The 13,873-nt window shown below is 35.6% G+C and overlaps 1 protein-coding gene across 2 annotated transcripts in view; it reads left to right on the forward strand.

The window, feature by feature from the left end:
• Positions 1 to 13,873, forward strand: part of LOC150098830 (uncharacterized) — a 152,713-nt gene that overhangs the window by 77,107 nt on the left and 61,733 nt on the right. For both annotated transcript variants that reach the window (XM_090405417.1, XM_090405416.1), the window contains 2 exons: positions 3,160 to 3,358; positions 4,321 to 4,465. In XM_090405417.1, coding sequence (XP_090261543.1) covers positions 3,160 to 3,358; positions 4,321 to 4,465 — 344 coding nt within the window. The remainder of the gene's footprint in view (positions 1 to 3,159; positions 3,359 to 4,320; positions 4,466 to 13,873) is intronic.

Below are 13,873 nucleotides of genomic sequence, written 5' to 3' on the forward strand. Positions count from 1 at the left end.
CCCCATTTAGTCTGTTTAGATTTGTTTTGTCTTGTGGTGCACACGTGTTACGGAATCTCTTTCGAGCTCTGTTTTTATCTCTGATTAAGTTCATGATGTCTTCAGGCAAACGATCTGGCTTGCGGGCAGTTTTGTAGGAGGAAGCTACCTTTATAGCAGAATTAATTTGTTGTGTGAGATTTGTAACTGCAGTTTCTACTTCTTCTTTTGTGCGTATGTGAGGAACAGGTCCAATATGATCCTTGAGTGCGGCTGACAGTCTTTCCCATACAATGTAGGAGTGAGAAGGAGGACACAGGAATTCCTGATTTCCCAGCTGCAGCAGTATTGGATTGTGATCGGATGATAGTTCATCCATAGAAATGATACTGTACTGAAGTTTAATATCCTGCAGGATAGCTATATCCAGGATATCAGCAGTGCCGAACGTACTGAGATGAGTTGGTTCGGTGGGGCCTGCCACAACAGCGTTGCTTGATCCTAAGTAATTGAAAAGGATGCAACCATTCTTGTTTGTGGTTGAACAATTCCAGGCAGGGTGCTTGGAATTCAGATCCCCGGCAATAATGGTGGGCCCTCTGATGCCTAAGATGGCATTTAGATCAGAGTGAAGAAGAGATTTTTGGGGAGGGTTGTAAGCTGAGTAGATTTTCAGTTTGCCAGTGGAGCTGGTGACTACTTCCACTCCTGTGATCTCAAGGTTAGTGGTTGAAGGAATGCTCACAGAGTGGTGCTTAATGTAGTTTTTAATGAAGATGGCAGTGCCACCACCTCTGTAGAGTAGTCTGTCATTTCTGTATAGGTGATAGCCACTTATTGTAGGGTTGTCTGAGGGTCTTAGATGAGTTTCGCTGATTAGAATAACATCTGGCTGATACCTAGATGTGAAGGCACGGAGTTCCAGGATTTTGTTTTTGAGGCCATTTGCGTTCCAAGCAACTATTTGAAGAGATGCTGGAATGAGTTTGTTACTATTCATTTATGAGAGCTGTGAGGATGACCTGTGTTTCACGAAGAAATCTTTTAGTGGAGGTTTCAGTAGGGTTTGATAGGCTAAAATTTTGTAGCATGTTTGCTAGTGAGGCCGTGATAATAGCTGTTAGGTTTTTAGGTGCTCTTGGTTGATTTTGGTCTGGAATTGGCCTAGTTGTACGGGTCACATCGGCATAACTTCTTGTTTGCTTTTGGTTGGAGGTCTCCGACTGTGGTCGATGAGTCTCCGGTTTTGATGTCTGGGCCGCTGGTGTTCTTGTACTGTAGGAGGAGGGCTGATTGATTGCCTCCATCCGTCTGTTCTTTGGGTGTTGAGTACATCCTTTGTAGTTCGCCGGATGAGGGCCACTGCAGTTGGCACATTTGGCCGAGGTGGTCCTTGGCTTAGTGCAGGTATTGGTTGGGTGGCTGTCTCCACATTTTAAACATCTATATTCTGCTCGGCATAGATTCTGGGCATGGCCAAACTTTTGGCACCTGTGGCACTGCCCAGAAGATGATCTTTTACGGAGTGGTTCCGGTGTGACGATGAGACCACAGACTGTTTTTAAGTTGTAGATATCCTTATATATTTTGTGAATCTCAACAAGGACTAATGGCATGGGAGTTTTGTCTGCTTTGTACATTCTGCTCACTTTGACTGGTGGCAGATCCTGAGAATTTAGGTCAGCAGCGATTTCTGCTGTGTCAATGTCTTCACAGACACCACGAAGGACTACTTTTAAATTTTTTTCTGAACTGAGCGCAAAGGTATGACACTGGATGCCTCTGTTGTCCAGTTCCTTGGTCAACCTTCTGTAGTCTGTCACTGTTGCTGGCTGAATCTTTATGCCTTCATCCATGTTTTTGGCCTTAATGAAGCCAATATGCAGATTGGACATTGTGGATCGTAAAGCTGCCCACTTTTGTTTTTCTCTAAGGATGACCGGAGGCACCTTTTCTTTGGGAGAGGTAGCGGCGTCCGAACCCTGAGAATCCTGTTCCATTACAGTATTGTCATTGTGCGGTTCTTCTGTTGTTCTTCGCTTTTTGCGAGCACGCACTTCTACAAAGTCTGAAGGTGTAGAAGGCATCGACTCTAAATGATCTTCAGCGACGACTTTGTGAGCACGCACTTCTGCAAAGTCTGAAGGAGTAGAAGGCATCGACTCTAAATGATCTTCAGCGACAGCGTCTGAGACACATTCAGGGGGAAACGTGTCATACAGTTTAACCTTTCCCGGCCAGTTATCACTCAGTAGCTTTCCCAGTCTGAGGAATTCCCTGTAGACTTCTTCGAATTGGGTCTCATTTAGAAGTTTTGTCATTTCAAGAAATAAAAATGTGTTGATACACAGATGGAGAAAGAGTAGAGGTCCCTCAGGTGCCCCGAGCAGGCAAAGACAATCCTGTGAACTTTTGAGGGTCCACTAGCAGATCCCGTAGACACTCTTAGGTGTCTACCAGCAATAAAATGTTACTCTATTATATATATATCCCGTAGATCAAATCGATCTACCAGCAACGGTAGCAAATATTTCACCTTAAAAAACCTTAGAAAATGAAGAACACTTACCTCTGTATATATCATTTATCATTCAAAACTATCGCCACTAATTAACAACACAATGACTCAGCTGACTCTTTAATTTCATCATCAATAATACACTACACAAAACACTAACACACGGGCCGCCATTTTTTCCTATCTTTTTCCGTATTAATTGATGCTTTGCCAAATATTTTTAAATAAAATTATTTTAAAAAGAAACAGGTGTCTGAATAATTTTTTTATTTTTTAAAACTCTAAAAAAGAAAATTATTTTAAAATATTTTTATAAAGTTTTAAATATTATTTTAAAACGAAATATAGTGAAAACAAAATTAAAACTTTTAGGCTTTTATCATATTATTTAGGTAAGGTGACAAGTGGGTATACTAATACTTAACAACACCATGGAATGATAATCTAACAGAAAAATGGAAAACAATGGCTTTTAAAAGTTAAATTTCAAAGAGGTCTTTAAAAAAATTTAACATGATATTATTCTCCATATTATTCTATTTAGAATAGTATGTTGGACTTCAAAATAATGCGCTCCAGAAAGATTTATTAAATTATGAGATATTATTCATAAGATTTAAATTGTGTTAATAAATACACGCTAAACTCATTTCTTTTACCAGATAACATATTTGGAGGCGCTTATGGCAGCGATCTGGAAAATCGTCTAGAAAAGGAAGTGGATTTGTTGCAAGAACGGAAGCAACATGTGGACCAGGCACACTTTAAATGGAAACAGGCTCAGATGATGGTCAAGCAAGCTTGCACCCAGCTGGGACTTGCCGTACAAAAATGGAAGGAGTTGCTAGACGTGGACGAAAGGTGAGGTGGGATTTTTTATTATTTTTTTTAAACTTGGAATGATTTTCTTAAAAAATGTTTCATCGGGTTTTTTATTATGAAAAGTAATTTTCAGATACTTGAATTTTAAGTCGATCTCACGTATATGAATGGCTTTTGACTAAACTGATATCATGGAGGTCAAGCCCTTGGTTTTTACTCTCTTTATCATGTAGGCCAGTCTATTATATAATATCAAAAGGGTGTTTTGCAAAACTCATGATTCCACTTATTTTGTTATTAACGTTTTGTTATTAACCAATAAAAAAAAATAAACTGCAGAAATTATTATTTTTTATTTTTTACTTTATTTTATAAAATTAGGTTCAGAAAATTATATCCAACTACTTTTCACCAGTAATGCTATCTGGCGTTTACCAAGTTATGTTATTAACTTTTGAGCGACTTGTCTTATTATAGAAAAACAGGAAGATCAGTTAAAAGACATATTTCTAAACATCAATATCATATTATCCGGTTTATAAAACCTTATAAATCTGGACTGGTACAACGAAGTCGAAATCCCTATGCACGGGATCCAATATAATAAAATAAAAAATTTATATAGATCTACGTATAAATATGAACGTTTATTCAAGGAAAGTGCTGAAATTTATGAAATTGTTATCCTCAACTACATTAAATTGTTTGTTGTTGTTGTTTTTTTAAATTCGATTGTCTTTTTATCTGAGCACACGACTGCATCAATAGGAGTCTAACGTAACGCATGCGCTGTTCTTCAGATTATTTGGGTTGATATTTTAAAGTCTGCAAATAACGAAATAAATAAATATCAAATAGTTACAACTACTTTAAATTGGGTGATGACATTTGGAACACTGTAGAATAACTTGAGAGTGAAAATGAGTAGGTTAAACATATTTTTTTTATTAGTTTATTGTTGTTGTTTATTTCACTCTAACATGTTGGAATGATATTTTTAGCGATATGGAACAGCGGTATTATTATGCAGCTGAGACGAGGAATAACCTGGTTGCAGCTAGTCAGAATCTTCAAGGTGCCCAACGATATCTTCCTAATATAAATTTTCCTTATTGCTCACCTGAAGAAGTGGAAACCTTAAACAGGGTTCGTATTATCCAAAGTTTCTCCTTTTATTTATCTGTTAATTACTAAATGGAAAATTCAATTAGGCAAGACCAATATTACGATAATAAAATCACAGAATAATTAGCAAACAATCTGATTTCGAAACAGCTATGATAGGAGAGTTAACTCAGCGTAAAGTATACATCAGTTCTTTACCAGATAACAACAGACTTTGATCCAAATGCTAGAACAAAAAAATCGCGAAAGCATGAAAAGAATACGAAAGAAAGCATGAAAAATAAGCTACAACAACAAACGAAGATTCAGTGAAAGCCAGTGGCGGCCGGTGAATATTTTAAGTGGGAATGCTGCATATACAAAAAAAAAAAAAAAAAAAAAAAAAAAAAAAAAAAAAAAAAAAAACTTTTTTATTCCTAATCAGTAACGAATTTATTAATAAATAAATTTGCATGTTAAAAATTGCTTTATTAAAAATATTTCATCCTCACCACGAACAAACACCAATAATAAAAGTTTCGTATCAATGGCGATGACAAGTGCAAACGAATATCAGATCGCAGTGCATTTGTTTCGTGTAACGATAATTGAAAAAATATTATTATTTTCATATTTTCAACAGTGACACTCGTCATAATTCAGCCTTGTATCTATAATAAATAAATAATTATATTCAAATTAAGGGGATATTAAATCCCACATTGTTTTAAAACCGAAATTGGCTAGAGAGCCAATAGAAGCCTATTGGCTCTTTATATTTAAGTAACTTAATGGTTGCACCTGTTTGACAACTCGTATAGCAGAGTATATAAGTTCTTTTGGCTATACCCTTTGGTATCAATTTGGTCTAGCTACTCACTGATGAAGCCTCAATAAAGGCTGAAACCGGATGGAATGAACCAATTCACCTCTGATTAAATGGTAATAACTCGGTGAATCTTTTAAAGAAAAATCTTTTAAAATATAATAGGTGTTTCAATAAATTAACATCATTTTTAAAAATATTTTTTTTAAATTTGAAATTGTTGGTATCGGATGGAATGAATCAATTCACCTCTGATTAAATGGTAATAACTCGATGAATCTTTTAAAGAAAAATCTTTTAAAATATAATAGGTGTTTCAATAAATTAACATCATTTTTAAAAATATTTTTTTTAAATTTAAAATTGTTTGTAATTGTTTTAATATATTTAAGTTTTTAAAATATCTTATAATGAAATATTGTAAAACTAAAAATAATATATTATTTTCGTACTGCTCAAGGAAGAGCCTCTATAGACAAAGTAAAACACAATGGGTCCGGTAAGACACGTGTTTTGAGTATATTTGGGAATGAAGGCTTTTGTTCCAGCAAGATTTGTCTAACTTCATCAGAGTAACTTCATATTTAATGAGGAAAATGAAAACAGTAGTTCAGATCATGAAGAAAAGGTGAAGAAATTACAGATCATAGGACATAAGCTGAAATTAGCTTCCGGATTAGGAGTGGTCGCATATTGGATTGAGATCTGAGTTATTTACTTGGGGAAAAAATAACATCTGCAGTATACTTGGAAGTAGAACTGGTCATGTAAAGATCAAGAATTTGCAAAGGTTGTTAACTGTTCTATGGACAAATGGACAATTTATATCGTCATGATTGCTTATTTCTTATCAAGAATCCCCATGTTAAATTAACAGATCACACAAAGACTTGTATCCGTTCCATCCCATAGCAGCATCTCCATGTCATTCACAATAAATCATATATTTCACTACTGGATTTACTAATTTTAACCTGAAATTCCATACGAACACATTGTTCCGTATTTTTTTAAACATCAAAAAAATTGCCACAATACAAAACATGGACATTTATTGGTTTACCACAAAAGGCTGATTGATATCACAAATACCCAGACATAATCTGCGCCACTACGATTAACAAATGAAAATAAACATCAATCCAGATCATTAAAAAAAAAACTCCTATTATTGATAATGGCAACTATATTAAAGACTGTTTATACGACTGGTTCTCCCTATATACATATATAGAGAGAACCAGTATATAGATAAAGTGCCTGTGGCATACTATGAGTAACTCTCTTTCCAGAAGTCTCTTCAACACAATGACATCATGTGCTAAACTTCCTGCATTTTAATAAATGACTAAAAACGGAGATGAGAAAGTTATTATCGGTTAACTCTATTAGGTTTTACAAGTGCATATAGAGTAAACGGAAAACTAATAGACACAGATGGATAAAAGACAATGAGTTGACAGAAATAGCGAGGAGTAGAGGAAGTGTGTGTGTGTGTGTGCGTGTGTGCGTGCGTGCGTGTAACGATCCGGGAGAGTGTGGTTCTTTTACGATCATAAAAATTTAAATTATTTGAAATTTCTTAAATAAATTTTGACAGAACATCCACACTTTGATTCGCTAAATGTAACGAACCGGGGATGTTGGCTAGGCAGGATAATCGTTAAAAACCCGAATATTCAAAAAATTCTCAAAAGTTAAAGCAAATTTTGATAAAGGCACTTCACTTTAATCGTTGAATATAATACAGGGGTTATAGCCTTCTCACTGACCCGAATCGCTAACAAAATTAAAATGAATTTAAATTAAAGTTAAAATTTATTTGAACTAAAGTTTAAAAAAATTCTTGCATTTTACTAAATTCTTAGTAAGTTGTAAAATTTTTTTAATAATTTTTATAAGTAGAACTATCTTTTAGAAAAATAAAAGAAACTCAAGATAGATGAGAAAATAAGAAAAGAATTCAGAAATAATAAATAGAACATTTTATTAATATTAATATAAGTATTCAAAAAATAACATCTTTACAGCATAACAGAAAATAAATTAAATTACATAAATATACTTGAAATTTTTTTATTAAAATTTTAGGGCTCTTGATTTCATATTCACCAAATTAGAAATAATGGTCTTAACGTCTAATTCCGCACATATATCATTTTCAATAGCTATTAACGCCAAACTAACAAGCCTTTTTTGTGACATACTTGTTCTTAAGTAGGTTTTAATCAATTTCAACTTGGAAAAGGAACGTTCACCGCTCGCTACACTAACAGGACACAATAAAATTAAGAATATCGAAAGGGTGTTGAATATTTAAATTATCCTTTCGAAAAATATCCCGGAAAGCACATAACTCGTCATATAGTTCTATTGCATTTACGTCTTTATTGTCGCCGTCCTTCAAGAGAATCTCTAAATCTTCACAAGTTTTTCGTAAATCTTCGTTATTAATTTGTAGTAATCTATACAAGAAATTGAAATTATCATATCTTTTAGTTGTTCAAAACGTTCTATTAACGAACACATTGCACGTCTAGAAGTGTATAAAACACATTCACTCTAAATTTATCTTCTGCCGATTGTGGCGTTTCGTCGAACTTCCGTACCAATTTAAATTCTTTTTCTCCATCCACCTCTTTATTCAGTTCTTTTGCCGATTTTAGAACTTCTTTAAAATTTGTATCTGATTGATACTCTTGTAAGAATATTTTTAAGTTTTCGATAGATTCTAAAGCAAGTGTAATGTTCATATTTTTGTCTTGAAGCATTTTACTCACAGGGTTTATTCTGTTAAGTAAATCATGCCAAATTATAAGAGAACAAATAAATTTGTAGTCCTTCATTTTAGCACATAATGTTTGTGCTTCATGCTGAGTTTCTTTATTAAAATTTTCATTATTTAAAATTTCAAAAAGTGCATCGTAAATTTCTCCTAACTGATATCGTAGAGGACGGATTGCATTAATTTTACTTTCCCACCGCGTATCTGATGGCTGTTTCAATGTTAATTTTTTTACAAACTTTAAAAGGATTGCACAACGTTTGTAAGAGAATAAAAAGAAATTGTATATTTCTTGAATAATTGCAAAGAAATTAATTGTATCTGCATTCACTTTGGCTGCATCGTTAATGATTAAATTTAGAGTATGAGCAGGACATGGCGTAAAAAGCTCGAGGATTTTTGTTCAAAACCAAGCCCATATTTTTTCCCTTTCATATTTGCCCGCTGACCTCGCATGTGTTCAATGGGAATATTCCATTTTTCCAGTTGTTCCACTATTGTTGCACATAAACCACGTCCTGTGGAATCTGATATATCTGCAAAACCTAAAACGTTTTCCTGATCTTGACAATTCCATTGTCACAGGAAACAAAGCGAATAATAATGCTCATTTGTTCTGTTTTACTTGCATGTGCAGTCTAAAATTATGGAATAATATTTAGATTTTCGAATTGATAATAACATTGTATCCCTGATTATATTACTTAAAGTTTTCAATATTTCATTTTGACTGTCTTTACTCAAATAGTGTACTCTATTGTTTCATTATAAGGCCCATTCAACACGATTTTCCATAACGGGATCAAACTTCGCAAACACTTCGACTAATTTTAAAAAATTGCCGTTATTTCTTTCATATAATTTATCAGATGATCCGCGAAAAGCTAAATTTTGGCTACCATGGAATTTTATAATTTCAATCAAGAGTTCTAAAACACTCGTCCAATGTTTCTTTTCCATTTCATACATGCTTTGAGTCCGGCAATCAATAGTAGTTTTATTTTTTAAATTTTTATCACGTTCCTTCCATTTTAAGAAATCTTTCATGTGAGCTAAACTAGTCTCATGTCTATGCAAAGCTGTACTTACATTTCTCCAATCGTTATTACCTTCTACAAGACTACTTATTTCAGTACGTGCGAAAAGTTTGCAACAAAAGCAAAAAACAGAATTTAAAGTTTCGGAATAAATGAGCCAAGTTCTTGGCACGAGCTCCCCGTTTTCCATTTTTCTATTATAATACGTGTCGCCAAATTTACGACCATATGTATCTCTGGAATATATTATATTTTTCTTTTGAACAGGCCCCATTTCAATTAAAACAGCTCGTAATTTTTCATCAATATTTCCCCATTCACCTGGATCTTCTAAATTTACAGAGACTAACAATGTGAACAATGTGTTAGTTTCGTGGTCAACTACAACTAAATCTTCTCCTATCTGTTTTTCACTTAAATCCTGCATCTTGTTCAACAGTTGTAATAGTACTTTCATTCAAACTAGATGATGTGCACGATTCTTCCGAGTTGGTTACAATCTGCATCAGAATATTTTAATATTTTAACAAATTTATTAAGAGCCCCAGTTTGTTTCTTAATATCCGCTTCTTTCGCAGCATGACGCTTACGATTTTGTACACCAGATAACTTTTTTTTTAATTTTTGATTCCATTTCTATTTTATACCCACAAGAAATTATTACACAACACGACACAGAGACGAAACAATAGTCCGCACTGCGCTACTGTCAGTAGCCTATTGAGATGCGTACTGTTATAAATCTACTGTTGCTATCCTGTCATTACTTCGGCATTGTAAAATTTCATCATTATTTTAACTTTGTATACTTGTAATTTCCTTATTAAATACTTTTGATGTCTTTTTTCTTTACTTTATACTTTATCCTCCGTTTTTCTAATGTAGCTGTGCGTGCTTTCTCTCTCTCAGAATCTCTCTTGTTTATATTATTACGTGCTATGTTTACAAGAAAGTCAAATAACATTTATTTACATTACTATGAAATGTACACGAATTTAAACATTAAGGAGATTGCTTTCTCTATCCTTCTATAAAAACTCTTTAGCAAAATTTAGAACATTTTTTCTTCAACTTTAAAATACTTTCTTTAACACAAAACGTTATCTACTCTCAGTTTATAAATTTTGCTCATTAAACTTCAAGCTTACTCGCAAAGAGGTTATCTAAGTCTCTCTGTTAAGTTATCTTTACAAATTTGATATCAACTTCTAACATGCCAATTGATTCTCTTAAAGACACTTCTTAACTTAACCTTATTAAACATTAAACATATATCTTAAAAGTCTTTCTAATACAACTATAAGAGAAATTATATAAAAGTTTTGAACTTACAAAGGCTCTGTATCTCACAATTAGTCAAAAGTCTTTCACTAAAAGTTCTATGGCAATTCTTTCATCTCAGATCTTCATCTGGAATTTTGGCTTCGGCTGTATCAATTGGGAATGTAGCGGAACTCGTACAGTTCCGGAAAAATGTTATTCTCCCACGGCGAAGAGAAAAACTTACGAGCGAAGGTACTTCGGGAAATTTGCCTCGTCTTTTCTCCTCTACTTGGGCTCGCCGAAAATGCCTGGATGACTGCCGTCTCAAGTAGCTTGAATTGCCACCTCTAAGAAACTGAAAATGCCTTCAAGAAAAATGAAACTGTTGTCAACTGTCAATCAGGATCCCTCTGGACTGGAAACTTTTCTCTTCTACGGCGTTTGGGACTTCTCCTTTTGGCAATTTGAAAGCCCTGTCTGTGGCCTAGAAGTCGTTTCTCTCTAGCAACGGCTCGAACCGAGAAGCTCCTTTCTGGAAGCGGAAAACTCCTCTCTCAACCAACTTCTGGATCTGTGATGCTCTCTGACGATCTCTGGAACCGAGCAGCTCTGTCTCTCTTTGGCAATGTCTGGGACTGGGCAGCTTTAGCAATGTCTGGAACTGAGCTGCCTCCTCTTTGACAGCATCTGGAACCAGGCAGCTTCTTCTGTCTTTCTGTGGACGTCTCTGGAACCGGGGCCCCCCTCTACTTCTGCAGCAATCTCTGGATCCGTGCAGCTCCCTTCTGTTTGCTTCAGTCCCTTTTTATTATACCTCCTCTGAGACCTTGCATGAAGTTTGGCAACCCCCAAAGAATCAGTATGATTCTTTCATCTTAAGTTTCAAGTTCGGCACGCCTTTTGTTCGCCTCCGCTTTCTTTTAATTGTAAGTTGCTGGCAATCGGAAAGTTGTTTGAACCTTTCTGACTGACTTAGCAGATGTTTACACTTAGAGCCCGCAAGCCTTTCTCATACAAACAAATTTTAATAGCAATCTTTCTAATGCCGCCATGTAGATCTATTACATGCAGCTTCGGCGATATCAACATTGCCTTTGTTTTTAACACTAACATATTCTTATTAAAGCAGTATATACAGTTAAATTCCAGAGTGTTATTTACAAAAAAAAAATCAGCTAACGCCTATGTTGTTCCCGTATAGGGAGTAGGCGGGGCCGTTTACCCTATCTAACTTATGGAGACTGAGTGGGCAGTTCAATTCCACTGGTAGCCAATCAGAGAGATAGCTGGCCCAAGGCTATCACTGATTCATCGGTACGCAGTGAAGAAGGCGGCAAGCTAGTGCCGCCATCTGGTGGTCTCTAACCCTAACACAATATTTTTAATGTCTGCCAACCACGGCGCTTGGCCGCACGAAGGAAGACTTGGTTTCGAGTCTAGTCGGCGACTAGAGGAAATTTTTCTAAGCCTTTTTTCGACCGGTTCCCGAGTTAGTCGATCTCTGGCACGGGCAAGCAGGTTTTTCCTCCCGGAAACTCGGGTTTTTCGTCCTGTAAACTCAAGAAAATCGACCGTAGAACCCACATTATTTCAGACATTAAATATATTGTGTTAGGGTTAGGGACCACGAGATGGCGGCATATTTGAGCCGTCTCTCTTCACTGTGTACCGCTTAATTAGTGATAGCCTTGGGCCATCTATCTCTGATTGGTACCAGTGGAGATTGAACTGCCCACTCAGTCCCCAAAAGTTAGATAGGGCTAAATGGCCTCGCCTACTCCCCATATACGGGAATAAAAAGGCGTTAGCTGATTTTTTTTTTTATTATTTTTTTAAACTTTTACTTATTTATTTATTTTAATTATTATTTCATATACATATATACTTTTTTTTTAATTTTATTTTTTTTATTAGATTTGATATCTTGTTGTCATTATTCCTCTCATTGTGGCAAATGGGCCTACGTTAACAGCACCTTTGTCTGGGATTATGCTTTTTGTTCAGATAGTGGGTTATCATTATTGTTTACTACTAACTACGGGGGTTCCATTATCGGTATAAGTTTTATTTTTACTTCTTTAATTAGGCCGAGTTTCCTCCATTGCTGTGTTGTTATGCTTTTGGTTTGTTTAGTGTTTATGATAATTTCCTTTAAATAATTGTTAATTTTTGCTAGTATGTCTGGTCTGGTGTCTCTTCCATATATTTTGTCACATCTGCGGGACCATATTGCATACATTGTTATTATTATGATTATTAGTTCTGTTTTTTTCATTTTTTGGTCTTCCAACCAAAATAACGTGTTTTCAGAGAATGGTTGTGTCTTATGTAGGAATTTCTGTATGGTGTTCCATACTGTGGACGTTTTGCTACAGAACATCATAATATGATATATTGTTTCTGGGTCGGGACAGAAATGACACTTCGCTGGGCCTTGTAGTGGGATTTTTTTTGCTACACACCACATTTTTGTGGGGAGACAGGCATGATGTACTTTATAGAAGAATGTTTTGTATTTTGGTGATATTGGAAGTCGGAAAACTTGGCTAAGCACCGGACTTAGCCTAATTTCTCCTTTTCTTATTTTCCTGTGTTGGGGAGGTGGGAATGTCACTTGACTTAATGTTTTATATAGTTTTCTTGGTTTGATTGTCAGTAAGGTTTCGGTATCTGAGTGTTTCATTATATATGTGTACCCTTCGGCTATTTCTTTGAGCATTCTCGGGCTTGGTTTTTTATATCTGGAAGTGAGCTTATAAACCTATGCGGCAAACACTTTTGTAAGAATGTTGCCGCATAGGCATGAAAGGTTTTTGTGTGTGCTCGGGCTGCTGTTATTGCCCTGCCGATGAGAGTTTTCAGATGGATGTTTAGCAATGCTAAACCTCCAGCTTCAACTTCATGGAAGAGTGTTGATCTGCGCATGGGTTCATACTGAGAGCCCCAGATGTATGTAGCGCAGATCCTGTGTATTTTTTCGGCCCACCTTCCGTGATACGGGGTGTTGTGTATCTTGTACCACAGGCGAGATGTTAGGTAGATGTTGCAAACCCGGGCCCTTCCTCTGACGGACAGCTGTCTAGGGCGCATTGCATTAATTTTCTTCTTTATGCCGTCATGGAGTTCTTTCCACTGTTCTTCGTGTGATTCTGAGCTTCCGATGTTGATGCCCAGAACCGGTATGTAATTATTCACCTGTATTCCTGAAGGAATCCTTGGTTGGTTTTCCCACTTTCCAATTATTTTGCAGTGGGATTTTGCCAGATTCACATTCAGTGCTGAGGCTTTGCTGAAGTCTTTTATTATTTTGAGTGTTGTGTCCAAAGATTTTTGTGTTCCTAGTGTTAAAGTGACGTCAGCAGCATATGCCAAAATTTTGGCGTCACTTTCTCCGTGTATATGTGATTTCCTTTGATATTGTTGTTTGTGTTAATGGCTATAATGAGTGGTTCTAGGGCTAGAACAAATAGAGCCATGGATAGTGGGTCTCCTTGCCGGATGGAACATTTTATTGGGAAAGAGGCTGAGAGATTTTTATT

The sequence above is a fragment of the Typopeltis vanoorti genome, chromosome 15, assembly GCF_054136105.1.
Source record: "Typopeltis vanoorti isolate ZY-2024b chromosome 15, IOZ_Tvanoo_1.0, whole genome shotgun sequence".
Taxonomy (NCBI): domain Eukaryota; kingdom Metazoa; phylum Arthropoda; class Arachnida; order Uropygi; family Thelyphonidae; genus Typopeltis; species Typopeltis vanoorti.